The sequence below is a fragment of the Protopterus annectens genome, chromosome 7.part0, assembly GCF_019279795.1.
Source record: "Protopterus annectens isolate FY-2018-M chromosome 7.part0, PAN1.0, whole genome shotgun sequence".
In the NCBI taxonomy this organism is placed as follows: domain Eukaryota; kingdom Metazoa; phylum Chordata; order Ceratodontiformes; family Protopteridae; genus Protopterus; species Protopterus annectens.
The window spans coordinates 1949604069-1949625187 of record NC_056739.1 but is presented as its reverse complement, the minus strand read 5'-3'; the positions used below and the strand labels follow the sequence as shown (position 1 = coordinate 1949625187).

At 40.7% G+C, this 21119-nt stretch overlaps 1 protein-coding gene across 1 annotated transcript in view; it reads right to left on the bottom strand.

Moving 5' to 3' along the window:
- The window catches only part of AKAP13 (A-kinase anchoring protein 13), a 2349678-nt gene that overhangs the window by 25521 nt on the left and 2303038 nt on the right, over positions 1-21119 (bottom strand). Inside the window, exons 31-32 of the mRNA XM_044078370.1 lie at positions 17170-17616; positions 201-531 (exon numbers count right to left, since the gene is read on the bottom strand). Of these exons, the coding sequence (XP_043934305.1) occupies positions 201-531; positions 17170-17616 (778 nt within the window). The remainder of the gene's footprint in view (positions 1-200; positions 532-17169; positions 17617-21119) is intronic.

Below are 21119 nucleotides of genomic sequence, written 5' to 3'. Positions count from 1 at the left end.
CAAATTAATTTTACAAAATTTCACTTTCAGAAAAATACTTCAACTATTGAAAGTTTACACAGTTTAAGTGGTGCAAAATTCATAAAAAGGCATTCATGATTTGCCTTGGAATAATTTCAAAGCCTAAATTCTGTTCACATTTTGACAGCTACGCATATAAAATCAAGTTAAAAACAACTTCCTAAGAAGATGTAACTCACCTGATGTTGGGGAGCGGGGTCCTTTGTCTTTTTTCTTCTTCTTCCCCTTCTTATCTTTTGACTTTATTAGCTCCTTCCCCTGATGCGGAGGCTGACTCTGACTTTCCACTGTCTTGCTGGAGTGGTTTGCTGTGCCAAGCAAGTGAAAGGCAGGGAGTAAAGTCCTTTTCTGTTTACTGTCCGACTTGTAGAAACTACTCTTTTTGGAGGACACTGACAGTTCTGTATCAGGTTGCTCCTTTTCCTGGCAGTTGCCACTACTCAACCGTTTTGACAGATCCTCAGGAGGAGCACTGGACAGACGAGTTACTTTATTGTGCTGACATGTGCCCTACAATGATCAATAGAATATAGTTATTAAATAATATATATCACCCAATGCAGCAGTTCTCACAGAAAAAAAAAAGATAAATGCTTTCTATAAATGAATATATAGATCAATCAGATGGTGAATTCTCAAAGCCAATTAAATATGATGACAGACCCTGCTAGAAATGCAAATTAAAACTTCACATATTACACTGAAAGGTAGTTTAACAGTTTAGTGTATGTTTCAGTACCTGATATGTCTGATGCACATGATACAAAGTACCTGTACATACAACAGCAGTCTAACAACCTCCAGTAGCTCTTCTACAAATGTGCAAAATGCCAAGTCCATAAAGTTCAAAGTAATACGTAGCAAAATTAAACCTAGCATTCTTTCATAATGGATCATTCTTTATATTAACCTGCAAATAGTTTGTTGAACCTATAATTCAAATACATATGAGTTTACAATTTTTAATTTTTTTCTATTAAATATGCTGCCAGGAGGTATCACAATATAACAAGGGTGCAGACAGCAAAACTGCGTCTGAACCCCTTCACATCACATCTGCAGTCATGGTAACAACTGACAAATTATATCTCCCTTGTTATTCCTGGCCATAAAAATACTATCTCTGGTCTCAGACTTGAAATATAAAATAAATACTACTTACACACCAAGTATTTGGAGGGTAGGGTTTGACAATTACTGCTGGGCCTACTGTGGCTCCCTAAAGTACACCTGATGTAGGCACATACAGCCAGTCATTACTGCTCAAATGCCTCTTGTTACTTAATAGAAAGAAATTCTGTACACTACAAACTAATCAGAATTTCTCCAAACTGAATTTTCTGATACTCTGGTACACGTGAAGTTGATCAGTATGCAGTTCAATGATTTGAAATGTTTGATGACTATAAATGTGACAGATATTCAATGACCTCTCTTAAGAGTCTAAGGAAATGTCTCACATTACAGCTTTTTTTTTCAGCACCCACACCCATAAATAAAACAATAATTTTAACACTGCTAGTGCCAGTTCCCAATTAACAAGAACTGTTTTAATAATTTATATATTTCACACAAATTTAACATAAAGGCAGCTAGTCACTCAATCCAAGAGCAGCTGTGTTTCACAGTGTTACTGTACCTGTCCATGTAGTATGCAAGCATGTCCTCTGTCTGTGGCAAAGTCAGAGCCTGAGCATGGTCTCTCACTGCTGGAGAGGTGACTGCACAGATACAACACATACTGTCAGCTTTCTTATAGACATTGGGAATGGCAATTGCATGCAAGCAACACAGAAGGCTAATGAAGTGTAGGAAACTGCAAACAATAAAAACCCTGCAGATCTAGGTTCATAGGTTCATAGGTTTATACTAGGCTATCTGCCCTAAGGCATTTATAAGCCTAGCCCAAATTTTTGTGGCTTACGCCACCCCTTATATGAAAAAATACTGTGCCCATTAGTTTGTTGTGCCTCTGTCCAGCAGTGACACAGAGATGATTCCCGGGGTAGACCTACGATCTCCCATCCACAGGTCTAGATTTCTCTTGAACAGAGTCAGCGAGGTGCTCTGCCTCACATGGACCGGGATTTTATTCCACAGCATAGGGAGTCTCTGAGTGATAAATCTATCCCTCCAGCACGCCCTATTTATATCCGTGCTAAGGTTTAAGTCGCTTGCTCTAGTGGTTTTGGTGGATTTGGATTTTTTGAGGTGGAGCATGTCCATTAATTCCGGGTTGGACATGGCCTTGTATGTCAGGCACATGTCACCTCTGAGCAGACGGTATGCGACTGAATAGAGCTGGAGTTTCTTCAATCTGGCAGCATATGACAGATTTTGGAGTCCCTTTATCCTTTTGGTGAGGAACTTTTGGGGTCTCTCCAATTGCTGCAGATGTCGGGTGAGATACATCCCGAATGGGGCATTGTACTCGATCATTAAGTGAAGAGTACAGGGGAACAATGACCTCACTAGATCTGGATGTGAATCCCTTCATGATCAGGTGGGCAATGTAGAAGGTCTTTCTAACCACTTTAGCAATGTGAGTGTCAAAAGAAAGGCCACTGTCAACCTGGGTCCCCAGGTCCCTGATAACCTCTTCTGTGCTTAGTGGATTGCCACCTATATGGTAGCTTGGGGTTACCTTGTTTTTCCCGAAGGGTATGACTATACATTTTTTGGCGTTTAACTTCAGGCCATGGCTCTGGCACCAGCTATCTGTTTCCGTGAGTCCCTTCTGAAGGATATCCGTGTCCAATGCACTTTCCACTATGGCGCCCAGTTTGCAGTCGGCTGCAAACTTTGTCAGCCAAAGTCCTCCCATGCTGGCCTGTACTTCTGAGAAGTAGATGCCAAACAATAGGGGCCAAGGACCGAGCCCTGTGGGACACCACTTGTGACCGGCTTGGAGTCTGACACAGCGCCAGCAACTCTAACCCTGTGGGTTCTGTCCTTAAGCCAGTTTGCAACCCATCTTGTGACATATGGGTTTACATTTAAGCTGGTAGTTTTTCTACAATACCCGAGTGGGTATTGTGTCGAAAGCCTTTGCAAGGTCAAGGTAGGCTGTATGGACTGCCTTTCCTCATCAATGGCCTTGGTGACTGTTTCAAGAAGTCGACCAAGTTCAAAAGGCATGATCTTCCCTTGACAAAGCCAAACTGGGTCGGGTCCAATGTCTGCAAGTCCCCTATATCTTTGTTTATGAGCTCCATTATGATCCTCTCCATAGCTTTGCAGACTAGACTTGTTAAGCTTATGGGGCGGTAATTACCAGGGTCCGTAGAGGCGCCGCCTTTGTGGAGTGGGACCACTGTTGCCGTGACGCCACTCCTTGGGCACGATCCTGTGGTAAGGCTGAGATTAAACAGCTGCCTTATGTGCGGGGTTAATTCCTCATTTAGCTCGTGTAGCACACAGCCGGGGACACCATCCAGTCCCATTGATGCTGTGTTTTTAGCTTTAGAGAGAGCAGCTTTCACCTGCGCATTTGAGATGACCGGGAGGCTACACTCGGCTGGGATAGTTATCTCTCCTTTAGGGGGGGGAGAGGGGTGAAGTTTGCACTGAACCTGTCTGCCAGTATGTTGGCAATGTCTGTGGGTTCAGTGATTTTGTATCATTTTGGACTAATTCTGAGCATATCTGGGAGTTTCCACCCAGGTTCCTAACATAGCTGAAAAAGGCCTTATGATTGTCCTTTGAATCCATGGCAATTTTTCTCTCAAAATTGGCCTTAGTTGATTTTATGAGTGCTCGTATTTTTTACTAATAATGATCAGGGGTGACTTCCATTTTATGGATTTTGTTCTATCATGTAATAGCTTTCTCCTCTTATTGTAAAGTTTGTTAATGGCTGGGGTCCACCAGACTGGACGTTTGCCCTTTGTGGAAAGAGTCTTGGTTTTATTTGGGATTGCCTGATCCATGCAGTCCTGGAGGTGTTCATAGAAGGCATTTGTAAGGGCTTCCGCAGCTTGGGTTGTGGTTTCCTCTGGCTCAGGGGCCTTGAAGGATACTACACCAGTCTTGAGTAGTGTGAAGTTTGCTTTAGAGAAGTTCTTCACTATGGTCTTTTTTGTTTGGGGGGGGGGCGGGATGTGGATTTCCAGTGAGATTAGTTTATGATCAGATCTCACCAATGAGGGATATACTTCCAGTGTGGAGCATTTTGTCCCCATGTTTGTGACAATGAGATCTAGTATATTTTCTCCTCTCGTGGGAACAGTGACTAGCTGTTCCATGGCATTTGAATTTATGAACTCCAGGAACCGTTGGGCTAGAAAGTTAGGGCTTGAGTAATGTTCCCAGTCTATATTCGGTAGTTGAAGTCACCCTATATGATGGCGTTTGAGATACATTTATACCCTCCAGTGTCTTCAGGAAGGCTGTGTGGGGTTCCTGAGTTTGAGAGGGTGGCCTGTAGCATGCTACAATTTGTAGAGCAGTTTTGCCTATGGTTAGTTGCACCTGGATGGTTTCCGAAGCTTGCGTTGCCACCAACCTGGAGGTGTGGGTATCCTTTATGAATATGGATACACCCTCCTTTTGTGGTGTGGTCCGGGTTTTGGGGCCGGAACGCATGATATGAGGTAAAACCTAATAGTGCCGGGTGCTCTCAGGAGCCTTGAACCAGGTTTCAGTTACAGCACAGACATCGATGTTCTCCATACTGAGAAGGGCCTCGAAAAGTCGTGCATTTTGAGATTTAGAATTCTGGCATTGAGCAGCATTACCCTCAGTTTCTTCCCATTTTTGTTTTCTAGGGTGGTAGGTTTAGAATTTGAGCCTTGCCTAAAAAGGCACTATGGGGGTGGCAAGAGCCTTAGCCAATATCCGAATCCCAGGGGTGACAGGTGCAAGCCGTCCCTCTTGCGAAGCAGCGTGGCTTGTCAAGCATGTCATCCCAGGCAGACAGACACTGGATCCCCTTTGAATGACACCAGACATTAAGCCAATTGTTAAAGCTGATCATCTTGTCTCTATATTGTGGCATCATTCTTGGTGAAGGAAGGATACTGCTCAGGGTTAGGGTCATACCTGCCTGGGCTACATAATCAGAGAGCTCCTCTATGTCTCTTTTCATGTAGTCCAGGGAGGTACGTCTCAGGTCGCTCACACCAGCATGGACAATGACTGTGTCATATTTGTACTTGCCGTGGAGTGACCCGAGTGCTTGTGTTATGTGGCGGATTCTAGCGCCCGATAGGCAGCTTACTGTGACCCTCTCCTTGTTCAGCCTGGTGAGTGGGACTTCAGTGTGTCTGACTATGGAGTCACCTATGACAAGTATGTTTGGTGTTGTATTTGGCCTTAAGGGCTGTGACTGCTTTGCACACTGCTTTTGTGGTTTATGTGTTGCTTGTGGGGTGTCTTGAGGTAGCAGTTGTTTGGGTGTCTGCTTTGGAGGCCTCTGCTGTTTAGGTAAATTTTTACTCAGAGCCTCCGAGTATGTCTTTGTGTGTTTATGTGTTTGATTCAGTGGAGTGGTGGCACTATGTGAGGCTGGTTTTGTGGTGTGTGTAGTTGCTTTCTCCTCCTGTCTGGTCTTGCCAGTCCTGAGTTGAGAGAGCTCAGCCTCCAGTTTGGCTAAATAGCTGCATCTCTCGCAAGTATTTGTGTTATGTGGGAGGAGGAGAGGGTTGTCTGTGTACATGAGGCAGTTATAACATTGCCTCAAGATTCCCAGATTCACCAGCTGGACCGGAGAGGAGATTGACAACTGACCTTTGGACATGCTAGAATAATATTGGGAAATCCTTAATTGAAAACAAGGGCCAGTGGGGAGTGAGGGTGTAGTGCTTTTAATTTTTAGTGCTGACTTATATAATTGCTTTAGTGAGCAAGTGCCAGGTAACTTGAGTGCAATGTGTTACAAGTAACTAAATGCAAATACGACAAACAGTAACTTTCTTTCAAGTGAAACAAGGAAATAAGTACAGTAAGCAATGCAGATATCACTAGTGATCCACAGAAGCGCTGAGAAGTTGCGATTAGGTGGAATTAGCTTCCAGGAAATAACAAGCAAACAAACAACAAGCATATAAACAAAGCTAGATTCAGCAGGTCTGGATCTAGTCTATGCTAGAGCAAACAAGGTGAACCAATTTCAGTAAGATACAGTTCAAATATTCAGTCACTATAAACCTTTAACCAGAAATTCCCAGCTCAGAAGGGCAGAGTCCAGCCTCTTCTCCCACAAGAGTGCAGACCACGAACCTTCTTAATGTAAAATAACTGGCCTGAAGCCCAAGTGCCTAAACCAGAACTAATACACTTGGACACTGGGCTCTCAATCAGCAGTTCCCAACTTAGAAGGATGAAAGCTACCTGTCCTGCCACCACAGTGCTTGCCACAAACCTTCCTAATGTAAAACAACTGGTCTGAAGCCCAAGTGCTTAATCCAAAAGACTTGAATGATAGCTACACTTTAATCAAGTTACAACCAAGCAGTAATAAATACCATTGAATACTTTAGAGAATGTCTGGATTAGTGCTCAAGTTACACAAACAAAGCTAGATCCAGCAGGCCCGAATCCACAGCAAACAAGGCGCACCAACTTCAGTAAGAAACAGTTCAGATATGCATGCACTATAAGCCTTTAACCAGAAATTCCCAGCTCAGAAGGGCAGAGTCCAGCCTCTCCTCCCACAAGAGTGCAGACCACGAACCCTCTTAATGTAAAATAACTGGCTTGAAAGCCCAAGTGCTTAAACCAGAATTAATACACTTTTAGAATAACAGACACTGAGCCCTCAATCAGCAGTTCTCAACCTAGAAGGATGTAAGTTACCTGTTCTGCCACAACAGTGCAGACCACAAACCCTCCCAGTGCAAAACAACTAACTGGTCCGAAGCCCAAGTGTTTAAACCAAAAGGCTTAGAATGAGTTACACCAAGCAGTAATAAATACAATTGAGTATTTTAAGATGATGCAAAAGTAAAAAGAAGTAGGTAAAAACACAAGTACAGTAAAAGCAGATGAATTTTTTTTTTTTTTTTCTGAACAAGTGCTGAGATCAAAGAAACAGATTTGAGTGCTGAAACTAGAAAACTGGCTAGTCATAAGAAAAAAAAAACAAGCTAGAAGGCTTCCCTCAAACACAGAAGGGCTTGGGGGCTCAGAAGCCTACAAATAGTCTGTACCACTTAACAAGAAAGGCAGGAAATAAGCTTAATTTTTTTTTTATTTCCCAGATGCTCTCTTTGTACACAGTAGGAGTGCCTGAAATCAGAACATGATCTCACTGCACTCAGTTGAGTGAGCAAATGAGATGGGCCCAGAGGCAGGCTGAGGGGCGGGCAGTTTCAATGCCACTAAGATTAACACCAAAACAAAAACAGGGCGGGTGGGTGGGAATAACTGAAGAGCAGAATAACTTCAGTTAAAAATTCCTTCAACACTCCTTCATACACAGTTTAAATCAATTAAATACTGTATTTTTTTTTAAAAAAAGTGCAGATAAAAGGTACTTAAATTCTCTTATACGTTTGACTTCCATACCTGCCACCTGCTTAACGCAACAAAGGCTATATCACACATCCATACCAAACTGTAATCATTAAAAAAAGATAAGAAACCTTGGCAGTACTCTATCCTACCCACCTAGTAGGTCCAGAGGGATATGCAGTAATCCAACAACAGTATATCTTTAGCAGACTTCTAGCAATGCACAAAAATATCACGGAAATCAGAATAATGTGAGCCAATGTCAGCAAACTGCTGAAGATACTCTTCCATTGTGCCACTTCATCTACAGAGGACATGTGAATATTCATAGCAATTGTTGAAATTCCCCATGTGTGGAAGTATAAACATATATATGATGAAAGCTATGGAAGGCAATGCCTACCAACTGCTGTGTTGCTAATATCTTGGTAAAAACTAGCAACAAAATGCTTCCCATCCAAAATTTTATATACAAACCTACCCAACAAACATTAAATCAAAACCGATGGTACCCAACTACTAAGTATTATGACACTCTTTTATCATCATCATCATCATGTTCTTCTTTCGGCTGTTCCCGTCAGGGGTCGCCACAGCGGATCATCTGTTTCCATTTCTTCCTGTCCTCTGCATCATGCTCTTTCACACCAACCGCCTGCATGTCCTCTCTCACCACATCCATAAACCTCATCTTAGGCCCTCCTCTTTTCCTCTTACCTGGCAGCTCCATCCTTAGCATCCTTTTCCCAATATACCCAGCATTCCTCCTCAGCACATGTCCAAACCAACGCAATCTCGCCTCTCTTGCTTTGTCTCAAACTGTCCAACCTGAGCTGACCCTCTAATATACTGATTCCTAATCCTGTCCATCCTAGTCACACCCAGTGCAAATCTTAACATATTTAACTCTGCCACATCCAGCTCTGACTCCTGCCTTTTCGACAATGCTACCGTCTTCAAAGCATATAACATAGCTGGTCTCACTACTCTCTTGTAGACCTTCCCTTTCACTCTTATTGGTACCCGTCTGTCACAAATCACTCCTGACACTCTTCTCCACCCATTCCACCCTGCCTGTACTCTCTTCTTCACCTCTCTTCCACACTCACCATTACACTGAACTGTTGATCCCAAGTACTTAAACTCATCCACCTTTACCAACTCTACTCCCTGCATCCTCACCATTCCTCTACCCTCCCTCTCATTAACACACATATATTCTGTTTTAGCCCTGCTGACCTTCATTCCTCTCCTCTCTAAAGCGTATCTCCATCTCTCCAGGGTCTCCTCAACCTGGTCCCTACTCTCACCACATATCACAATGTCCTCTGCAAACATCATAGTCCACGGGGCCTCCTGTCTAATCTCATATGTCAACCTGTCCATCACCACTGCAAATAAGAAAGGGCTCAGAGCTGATCCTTGATGTAATCCCACCTCCACCTTAAATGTATCTGTCACTCCCACTGCAGTCCTCACCAATGTCACACTACCCTTGTACATATCCTGTACCACTCTTACATACTTCTCTGCCACTCCCGACTTCCTCATACAATACCATAACTCCTCTCTAGGCACCCTGTCATATGCTTTCTCTAAGTCCACAAAGACACAATGCAACTCCTTCTGACCTTCTCTGCATTTCTCCAGCAACACTCTCAGAGCAAATATTGCATCTGTAGTGCTCTTTCCTGGCATGAAACCATACTGCTGATCACTAATCATCACCTCCCTTCTTAACCTAGCTTCCACTACTCTTTCCAATAACTTCAAGCTGTGACTGATCAATTTTATCCCTCTGTAATTACTGCAGCTCTGCACATCACCCTTATTCTTAACGATAGGTACCAAAACACTTTTTCTCCACTCCTCAGGCATCCTCTGACTTTCCAAAATTTCATTAAACAGTCTGGTTAAAATTCCACTGCCATTTCTCCTAAGCACCTCCATGCTTCCACTGGTATGTCATCTGGGCCAACAGCCTTTCCGTTCTTCATCCTCTTCATAGCTGTCCTTACTTCCTCCTTGCTAATCTGCTTCACTTCCTGATTCACTATCCCCACATCATCCAACCTTCTCTCTCTCATTCTCTTCATTCACCAGCCCTTCAAAGTACTCTTTCCATCTACTCAAAACACTCTCCTCACTTGTGAGTACGTTTCCCTCACTGTCCTTTATCACCCTTACCTGCTGCACATCTTTCCCAGCTCTGTCCTGCCAATCGGTACAGGTCCTTTTCTCCCTCTTTAGTGTCCAATCTCTCATACAACTCTCTATATGCCTTATCCTTAGCCACCTCTCTCTTTGCCATGCGCCTCATCTCCTTATACTCATGTCTACTTTCTTCATCTCTTTGACAATCCCACTTCTTCTTCGCCAGCCTCTTCCTCTGTATACTCTCCTGTACTTCCTCATTCCACCACCAGGTCTCCTTGTCCTCCTTCCTCTGTTCAGATGTCACACCAAGCACCTTCCTAGCAGTCTTCCTTACCAGCTCTGCTGTAGTTACCAAGCTATTTGGTAACTCTTCAATGAAGCAAAAAAAAAAAAAAAAAAGAATATCAACTGGACAGACGCATCCGCCTAACCAACACACTCCAAAAACAGTGCAACACAGGGATGTGAATTCTCTTTTTCAATCACATAAAACAAGAGTCATGTATCACTATCCACCTTCCCTAATGTACTTAGTTTTATCAATAATACCTCTGCTCCAATCCATATTTAGTCACGGGAGTTCTGACATTACTGTCTTCTATGCCCATAGGAATGCTATCATTACTTTAAAGTCCAGTCACTCACTGAAAAAGGGTAAATGGATCACTTTAATATGTGGGCTTATGAGCTCAAATGTATAAATTGGCTGTTTTCAAATACTTACATAAAATTCCAATATACTATGAATGGCTCTCTTTCTTCAAAATCAAAATTGCATCAAGAAAATTGCCCTGAGAGATGACAGAGCACTTACTATCAAGTTTTGCTATGAGCAGACAACATTTTCTTTGTTTATGAGCTAAGAGGCTGTTTTCAAGACTGAAGGTAAAACATCAGGCCTCCACGAGTGAACAAGCAAGTCAGGTCATCTGGTTAACATGCTGATAGCCTAAGGTCAGAAGTCAGTTAAGATGTTGGTGGAACATGTGGATCAACACAGTAGAATATTCTCCATTACAGGTGGGAGTGGAGCCAAGTCCATCACTCAGTGTAACAGGGGTGCAGACAAATGGCTAGGTACTGTACTCACCAGCATAAGCAATGATAAAATAAGGCAAAGAATATGTGGTATTTGTGAGTACACCACTTCCTTCTGGTTGAAATGCAACAGAAAATTGCATGCACCCACAGAAGTCTGTAATCTGCTTCTTCTAACACCTGCCAGTCTTACAATATAGCAAACCAGGTTTGTAAGGATATGGACTTTTAACCTGCGAGTCCTTGAACATCCACTTCTATACTGTGTAACACTGAGTAAGTTAATTAACCATACTAGTACATCCAGTCTGCACCTAAAAAGAAGCACTTTTGCCTACAGGATCTAATTATCTCTAATACTTAATAAACTCTACAGTGACTACGTATAACATGACACTTCCTATGCCTACTACAACTACTGTATCCTATCACTTTGTCCATGAGGATGCCTTACATCTGTAGGATTATGTCTTATATTACTAAAGAAATGTACTTTAATCTTTGTATAAGATGCAATCATATTGTGCCTACTATCATACAGTATCCACTTATTCTTATTGTAACATTGTAATGTGCTGAAGTTATATATCACTGTTGTTTTACTATGAGACTACCTTTTAATTCACTGTATATTATCTACCTTTTTTGGAGTTTTTCTCCTCGGGTCTCTGCTGAAAATGGGCACCTGCTCAGCTAGACTAACCCAGTTAACAAATGTCAAATAAATACATAAATAAATCATAAATGGTTAGTTAATACAATTAAATATCCTAATGCACACTGTTAACCACATCAAGACCTGCCATCCCAAACCCCTGTATGTGAAACATACTTCAATGCCATCATTCCATATCACCCAGAAAGGGCAGTCAACTCCAGGAGGCAAAGTTGTGGATCTTGAAAGTATACAGCATTTCAAAAACAAAGACAACAGTGATGAAGGAACTGTGGCAAGGGCTGTGAGATAAGATGGCATGGTCACTGATAGATGCATGAAGAGAAACTAGCCTTCAAGATTAAGGAAATAGTACAGAAAAAACATATTCAGGAAGCAGAATGCCTCAAGTCCCTTTCAACATCTTATAAAACAACCTTGGGAGTATCTTAATGATCAGTCCTGGGACTAATTACTTTTCTTCCATACTTACTAACATAATGCACCAACATACGAAAGGCACACATTTTCTGCAAAAAGCTATTGACTTAATACTAGTCCACAGCTCTAACAATATCAAATCCTTGACTGTGGAGCTTCAAAAGGGATTTTAAAAACTAAATAGTTGAGAAAAGGGCATAAAAAAATGAATAAATGAGCTAAATATTGTTTTGTAAAATTCACAAACATTTGATACTCTATGTAGCAGGACAGGTCTAAAGGTCAATAGACTCAAATGAAAATGTCCAGAGTTGGAAATACCTTGGCACAGCAATCAGCAGAATATTTTCTTGTTTCAACACTCATTCCTGTTCTTCCCTGACCACAACATTGCAATGTAGTATTTTTTTCCCTCTCTGTCACTCACTCACACAGACACATACCATGTATGGGCATATATCACCTTAATACAGAAACAGCATCAATCTTGAAACAAGTTTCTTCAAATCTTGAGGTCAGAATTGTAAATAAATCATATAAATTGTTCAGTGCTGACATGTTAAGTTGTTCCCTTGCACAACATTGTTACATACTATACCACACTGCAGTTTATACTATGCGAACCAAAAGCTAGCCAATCTATACTATCTGTATTCTAAATGCTCATTACTAACAAGAGCAATGCAAACACATACAGAAAGCTGTAGGATTTAAATATTAACTGCTTTTGTAATTAAGACATCCTCAGGGTGCTGCATAATCACAACTATGCTCCAACACATACTAATGCAAAGGATGTAAGATGTTTATACCTTGTGTCTGATGGAGTAACAGCCAAACAATAACTAAATTTATTTTCAGCTGGCAGTCACTGGATAGAGACCTTCATGTGATAGAAAAAGAACAACTGCAGCTGTCAAAAGATTAATGTGTGAATAATACACTTAAAACTGAAGGGAAAAGACGCAAAGACTATACCTCTACAGCAAGACGTTCAATGTCCTCTCACAGAAGCTTTTTTTATATAGATTTAAAAAAGATTAATGTGTGAATAATACACTTAAAACTGAAGGGAAAAGACGCAAAGACTATACTTCTACAGCAAGACGTTCAATGTCCTCTCACAGAAGCTTTTTTTATATAGATTTAAAAAAGATTAATGTGTGAATAATACACTTAAAACTGAAGGGAAAAGACGCAAAGACTATACTTCTACAGCAAGACGTTCAATGTCCTCTCACAGAAGCTTTTTTTATATAGATTTACAGACTCTACATGTATCAATCAAATGATTCCTCCAAGGATACAAATGATAAGTGGAGCTATTTTCTACAGAGTTCACCCAGCACAAAAGAGGTATAAACATCTTTCAAAAGAGACCAAGTTGCAGGCTACAAGACAGCTTAACTGTGCAAATGAGAGTTCTAAAGTCTGATAAACAAACCTGATGGTAAACACAGCCAACTGGCAACCAACAGAAAGCTGGTCTGCATATAATCAAACTTAGGTATCATCATGTGACATCACGTACACAGAAAGGAAGTGTAACAAGAACAAAGTGGGCCTGGGAAGGAGCCAGGTCTAGAGATATTCTCGTAATTCTGAGCAAATCAGAAATTTTGTGGTTAAGCGTTAGGACAGGATGGAAGCAGTTGGACTGAAGTCATGCATAAACTCTTGCCATAGTAAAACAGAAAATAGAAGAGAAGAAAAAAAGAAACAGTGGAATAGTTTCATAACATTACTTGCTGAGGCAATACAACTGCAGGATACTGACCCTGCTTGAGAATGCCCCATACTAGAGGTGCTGCTGACTTCTGTTTGGGTTTACATATACATTTAGTGACTGGATAAAAGAGATAAAACCAGTTCATGGTAAAACTGAAGAGAGACCACAGTGAGGACAATAGCCATTTCAGGCAATTCTGTACTGAACAACTAACTGCGTTAAGTGAGTTATGCCCAAATGAAAATAAATTGGTAAAGCCAATCCAACCTGTAGCCCACTGTAGATCTCAAAGTGAGCAACACCTCATACAAAAAATATATACAGTTTGAAAGATGTATATCATGGATAGTACAGAAGATAAGACACACAAGACAAACATTACATTGTCTACCAGACAATCTGGAAGCAGAGGAGGAAAGCTTTTAACATACCCAAGAGTCTGCAAGACTATCTAAGAACAATCAATAAATGCTACGTTGAAGAGAATTATTATAAAGAATATTTATTAACAATACAGTTCACAGAGTATACCCATATTTAAGCTGTAATTATACAGCAGAACCCCTTGGTTTATGCAGGCATCAGATCTGCATTTACTGATCTCAGGGTGTGTGAGCACGTGTGATTGAGCATGCATATTGTTTCTGGTCTCTGACATCTTATTAGATCAAATGAAAGGTTCAGAATAGTTCTGAGCTTCTTCATTCAAGCAATTCAATCATCTAGACTGTACCAGGCTAAACACATCTGGCTACAGATCACATCTTCTAGGCAAGCATTTGGCAAAAAAGCATTAACATGTAAGGACATTTGCAGCTTTCATTTAGAAGCACTATACCTTTAGGCATAGGCCAACTTAATCTTTCTTAAAGGTGCCACCACAGACTACATCGTAAACTTGTCATTATCAGACATACTGGTCTATCAGGAACTCAAGAGTCAAAATGCTATATCTTCGTGACTGCCTGACCTAGCTCCTGCATCTGTGAAGTGAGATGGTAACATTTTCTGCACTACCCTTCCAGCCAACATAGTTTCCTGAAAAGAATTTTGCCTTAAAAAAAAACTATGATTCTGCAGCTACTGCCACTCAAAATGTCTTATTTTCTCTAAAGTCTCAGAAGTGTGAGGGCAAAAGTTCCTACATCTATTTAAGGAGCAAAGCCACAAGAAAACTAAAATGAAAATTGCGAGTTTTCTTCTTTTATCTGAGAAACTAGAACAGAAATACTAAGCCTCTGGTTTTTTGGATAACCCAAATGTGATGACTGCAACAGTGAAACACGAAGAGCATCAGCAAATTCCTTCTAAACAGTTACATTTTCAGTCACAATCATTTAGAATTCAAACTTCCAAAAGCCACTATCTGTAAATGAAGATTTACCTATTGCATTAAGTGATTCTAGCATCTTTCATGACCTTCCCTTTATTCTACATTTGTGTGTCTTTCAGCACTGAGCATTAAGGCTCTGATCAGTTAATGAACTGTTTTTTAATCCAAGGTTTCATGGTTTAATTCCTCCCAACTCCATTAGAATACTGTATTACTTTCATCAAGTCAATGAACCAAAGCCAAAGGAAACACAAACTACTAAAATCCAACAAAAAAAAAAACACGCCAGACCAGCTGTAGATAAAGTAAGCGCTTTCGTTTACTTCATAAGCAAACTTCATCAGACCATCACTGCTCCTGGGTCACCCCTGAAAATGAGCACTTGCATCCAGTGGGCTTACCCAGCTAAAAAATAAAATAAAAAATGTTGCTGTTTCTGTTTTTGATATCATGTCTACTTTACCAGCATTCTCTCACCCTGTTTTGTTATAGGTTTGCACTGCTATTACATCCTTTTATTTAACTTCTTGAAAGCCATTTGTTTCATTACTTCCTTACATACAGATACAGTTATGCAACAAAGCAGATATCTGTTGTAATACTTATTTGAAAAAAAAATGCAATTATCACTTATTTATTTTACAGCTTATTTCAAGCAGACCCACAATAAAAAGGCAGAAAAACTCAAATTTTTGAAATAATTTTTCCCCATCCACCTGCCTGTTGAGCATCTAGGCTATACTTCAACCATGACTCTTCTTCCCCCATCACTGGGTGGAGTGCTGGTCACAGTACAGCCACCAGCCAGGCAGCTCTGAGGGATTGTTTTTTTTTTTTTCATTTTCTGGCTTCAACCCATAATCCAAATGAATAATGTTTACACTTGTAGTCATGAGGGCCTGCTGTGCCTTCCCATAGATGCATCTTTGCGGATACTATACATATGCAACTTAATAGAGCCAAGCATATATCCCCACACTCCATACACTACATGCCAGGCACCACTCTCTTCAGTAGTTGCCTACAATGAACTCAGCTGGGTTACTTCCTTCCTTCTATAATGGGATAACCACTGGCTCCTCATTCTCACCCACTCATCGGCTCCTCTGGAACTGGAGTTGTTAGCTAATCTTGGGTTATCTATGTCACAGGTTTATAGGGTCATAGTTAAGTACTAGGCTAGCTGCCCTTGTGGGTCATTTTAAGCCTAGCCAATCTCCTTTACTGAGAATCAAACCGTGTACCTCTTATCTAGGAGGTAAATACCTTAACTATTATGCCAACTCCCAACTCTGAGCTTTATCCCTTTATGAAATAAAACCATCTAGAAAGACTAATCTTTAATTTGTCCTCCAACTATAAATCCCTCTTGATCAAAAAGAAATGAAAATGGGTGCTACCACCCATAAACCCATAATCCTTCACTGCAAATAAAGAACAACCGTACACATTTGTTGTCTTATTCACAAAAGCACTCATTTCTCATGAGTCAATATTCTTTTGCATTATCTACTTCTCTATCCATGTAAAGGCATTCTACAGTCATGGTTTCATCAAACCGTCAGATTTACGTTGCTCAGCTGAACAACAGATCATGCTATGGTACACCATGCCCTGGTCTCTAGATTCTATGTAACTCTTCACCCACTTATTTGCTTTCCCAAGTAGAAGGTACTAAGGACTTCTTCTTCTTTTGGCTGCTCCTGTTAGGGGTCGCCACAGCAGATCAACTGTTTCCATTTCCTCTTGTCCTCTGCATCTTGCTCTGTCACACCAACCACCTGCATATCGTCTCTCACTACATCCATAAACCTTATTTTAGGCCTTCCTCTTTTCCTGTTACCTGGCAGCTTCATCCTTAGCATCTTTTTCCCAATATACTCTGCATCCCTCCTCAGCACATGTCCAAACCAACGTAATCTTGCCTCTCTGGCTTTGTCTCCAAACCTTCCACTAAGGACAAAAATTGTAATTTCCTACTTTAAAACAATAGTATTACGTAAGGCTTGTACATAAAAAGTGTCCTTGCTCCTAAATAAGGCAATTAAAAGAACTATCCAGTCTGCAACTGGCAGACTAAAGTGTGCACAGCACTGCTTTGTAAATATTCCACATGCAAGATTATTACCTGATGTGCTTGAAGAGCAGGCCAATGTGATGATGAGTGACCTTTCACAATGACTGTTTACAGAGACACATCTAAAGGTTTGCTACAAATATGCTCAGTTGGAATGTGAAAACAAAAGATTTTATGTGGTAGGGTAAGACGAAATGAGATGATAGTGAATATAATACATGTAGGTTACACTCTAAGCTCAGTATTCAGTCATGTTAGGTAGGTACCTGAGTATTTTGAGAGTCTTTTTCTTGTGCTATTCTTTGTTTCTCTTTCTCCAGTTGCTCCCGCTCTCGATCAAGCAGCTTCTGTGATGTTCTCAAACGTTCCAAGTCAAGCTGGTACTCCTCTTTCTTTGCCTTAAGGTCATTAGTCTCCTTACTAAGATCATTCTCCCTTTTCTCTAACTGCTCCTGACGTTCTTTCAGTTGGACCTCCAGTTCTTTTAGTTGTTTCTCTCTGGCATCCAGTTCTTTTTCTCGCCTCTGTTTTTCCTCCAGGTGTTGGGCCTGCTGCTTCTGTAAGTTGGCAAGCTCTTGTCGTTGTTTTTCAAGATTGCGTTGTTTTTCTTGCTCAATCAAGGAATTTGGTCTTGAAGGCTGCCTTACAAGGGACTTCTCATTCATCACCAGCTTCTGTTCTGCAACAAATGAGTCTTGCTGGATGACAGCAGCCTAATAAAGAAAGAAAACCAACAATGTTTACAACAGCAAAAAAAAAAAAAAAAACATACACTGGGTGGTTTCAGAAGACAGAATAATGGCCACAACACAGGGCAAATGAATGGTAAATATAAATGCTATGCTGCCATGCTAACAAACTTACTAAGGATCTAGTGAAGGAGGAGGAATTGATATGCATATGTAACCAACACTTGTATATCATCATTATTTCTACTTTGAGGGTTAACTGGGAAGCAGTCTTCATAATGTAGAGCTAAAAGTTGAAGGGCATTTGACTATTATTATAATGAGTAACATTCTTTCCACTGTCAAAAAAAATACTTGAAAAGTAGAACAAGGTTACTCTTACTAATAAAAAGTACCCAAACCACAAGCCAGCTCCGTGACAAATGGGGATGGAGCCCTGACTATAATACGGTTAACCCAGGATCAAACAGCAGCTTGACTCTTGGAGGAGATGATTTTAGACATGATCTATATCTCTAACATAAATAAATGTCTATGGGTTTGATCGGTTGTTGGACATGTGCCTCAGGAGCCTCAGGGGAATTCAGCTTCCACAAAATAGTAATACTCTGAAGGACTGAAGAACATCTATTTGGTAGAATTCCTAGCTATCTGGGGTTTTATCTATACCATCTTAGCTCAGTTTTGGGCGTCTCCTGGAAAATCCACTTCAGCAAAGTGTTTTTATTCTGCCTGAGCTCATGCTAGTGCTCTCAAGTTATTTTATACTGCTTACTCTCATCATTCCAGTGTTCTCCGGTTCAATCCTCAGCTGGGGTGCCTTCTGTGCAGAGTCTGCATGTCCTCCCTGTGGTCGCGTGGGTTTCCTCCGGGTGCTCCGGTTTCCTCCCACATCCCAAAGACATGCTGCAGGTGGATTGGACACTCTAAATGGGCCCTAGGTGTGCACGTGAGTGTGCCTTCTGTGGAAGGTTGGGCGCCGGGCTGGCAACTCGACACCGTAAAACTCCACTGCCATTCAATGTGCGGACAAGGTGATCCGCTGTGGCGACCCCTAACCGGGAAAAGCCGAAAGAAGAAGAAGAAGAAGAAGAAGACTCTCATCATTCCAGTAAAAATGATGTGCTTCAGGAGTTTGGCTAGAGTACTTAACTTGAGTAGCCCATGACAGTTTGCCATCCTAACTTGTTTAAAATTAGTTGGTCAGTTTGGTTTGCTCACTTCATAGCTGCAGTTGAACTTATTCATACTTGTTAGTGGACTTCTACTAGCAACAGATTTTAACTGACATGTGGTTGGTGCTGGGAACTAAAAACATATTAGCGTTTAATCTCTCTCTCTCTGATATACTTCCTTGTTAATAATTTCTATTTTAAATTTTAATTTTTATATTTATCTGATACATTTGTATTTAGGCTGATGTTGGCTCAATGTTGGTAGTCTAGGGCTACTTTATTTGCCTTATGGCCTTCTATTAAAATACTAGGGCTACTCTATTTGCCTTATGGCCTTCTTAAAATACATATCACCACTACTTTTTTAAATATGTCGGCAAATACAGATCCTGCAAAAGAATGGTGGGGGTTACAGAAGTTGACTGGCACTGGATCCTCTCAATGTATTTACTATGTAGTTTTGTCATTAGCTTAGGATGCATCATTCCAATCTACATACAATACCTAGGGTTCCCAGTTTTCAACACATGTAAGTAATAGGGCCCTGCACCCTCCTGAGGCAACTTGTAAGATGCTGTATTCTAACACAGGGTCTCTCCATAACAACACTTGAATTACCTCAGATCTATTTTATTGTGCTGACTTTACATTTTTGACTGAAACATGGCTTGTTTTACCTTAATTCTGCATGTAATTTTATGTCTACTCATATTGCATTCTACTGTAACAAACATTAACTTTTCTACTGAAATGCAAACATACCAAAACACAATGGCCCAATGCAGAAAGATAATGCAGCCAACCTACAATGACAGTGAGCAAGGTTCATGAATGAGCTATGGTTCCTGAAGGTCAAACAAAAGTGGAAACTTCATGCAAAATACTGGCTCATCTTAGGAAGGAAGAAGTAATGGGACTTAAATTTGATTCTCCTAATCCACCTGGGGAAGAGCAGGAAAATTTACATGAAACTGGTGCATGTGCCATTTGAAAAGGGTAAAAAATGGTTAGCATTGCGATTAACAGACCATAACTTGCTGTTAGTGGTGACAGACCAGGTATCCTTAAGAATGCTATATGATACCAGGCAATAACCTATCCCCTAAGCCATTGATTCAGAAGCAGAATTTTTGTGGTTGGAGAAAGGTGCTTCACATAGTTGCATTCATGAAAAACCTTTAGAAGGATCTATGACTGAACAAAATTGAAAAAGGCATGACTAATATACAGCAACAACACTTTTCCAGTAAGCAGTGCCCTAGTTAGAACACACTACACCAGTAGTGTAGTTAGGGCAGCCTAAGAGCAGAAACTGCCCTAGGCACAAAGTGTTAGAGGGAGAGATTGACTTTCCATCATTCCAAATGTTCTTTAGTGCAATTCTGGCTTTTAATAGCAGTTTGTTACAGTCTAAAAAAAAAAATATATATATATATATATATTGTGCTGTGTCTTTCGGCTTTTCCCGGTTAGGGGTCGCCACAGCGGAACTCCGGTCCGCTAATGATTGGCAGTAGATGGCCGGGCCTAACGCACAACCTTCAACGAAGGAACGCCCATTCACGCATGTCGCCACACAGAAGACGCTCTAACTGAGAACTGAATGGGCAACGTCTAACTGTGAGGTGACAACGTTACCGCAGCACCACCACCGCAGTACACACACATATATATATATATATATATATATATATATATATATATATATTTTTTGTAATGGTTTGTGAGGAAGGTAGGGAAGGGCACAAAAATGAGATCTGAATGACGGGGTGAGTGTCATGCATCTGGCTACCTGGTTGGTACGCCTGCAGAAGGAATGATCTTTTCTTTTCTTTTTTTTTGCTTTGGGTACTGTGGTAATGCCTGCATCCTGCAAGTCTTGCACAAGTTAATTTTTTCTTTTGCTCTTCACTTGAAGAGCTGAGGGAATACAATGGTTTGTAGAATGAACACAGGACATTGGCTGAGCCAACTATGCTTCTGAATTATACATCTTTACAATTTTATGCATGTTTTACAACACTTACTTAACAGATCACATTATAAAACCAAGAATAAATATTGCAAAAATAACTTGCATAAAATCTTAATGCCTTATCTGAAGACTGTCTGTGGACATCCATCTCTGAATATGAAAGGGATTTGAGCATTAATGCATCTCAAAACTTTACAAAAATATTATCTTGTCAATTGTATGCTTTAAATGATTAATAGCAATCTAATCCAAATGTCTTGAAAACTGGCGTATTTTATTTGAGCCATCCCCACCAAAGGGATCTGCTAACTACTGACAGCCAGTATGTTATGAACAAGTTAAACATGTCAAAAATTCAGTTAGTCATTCAATCCTAA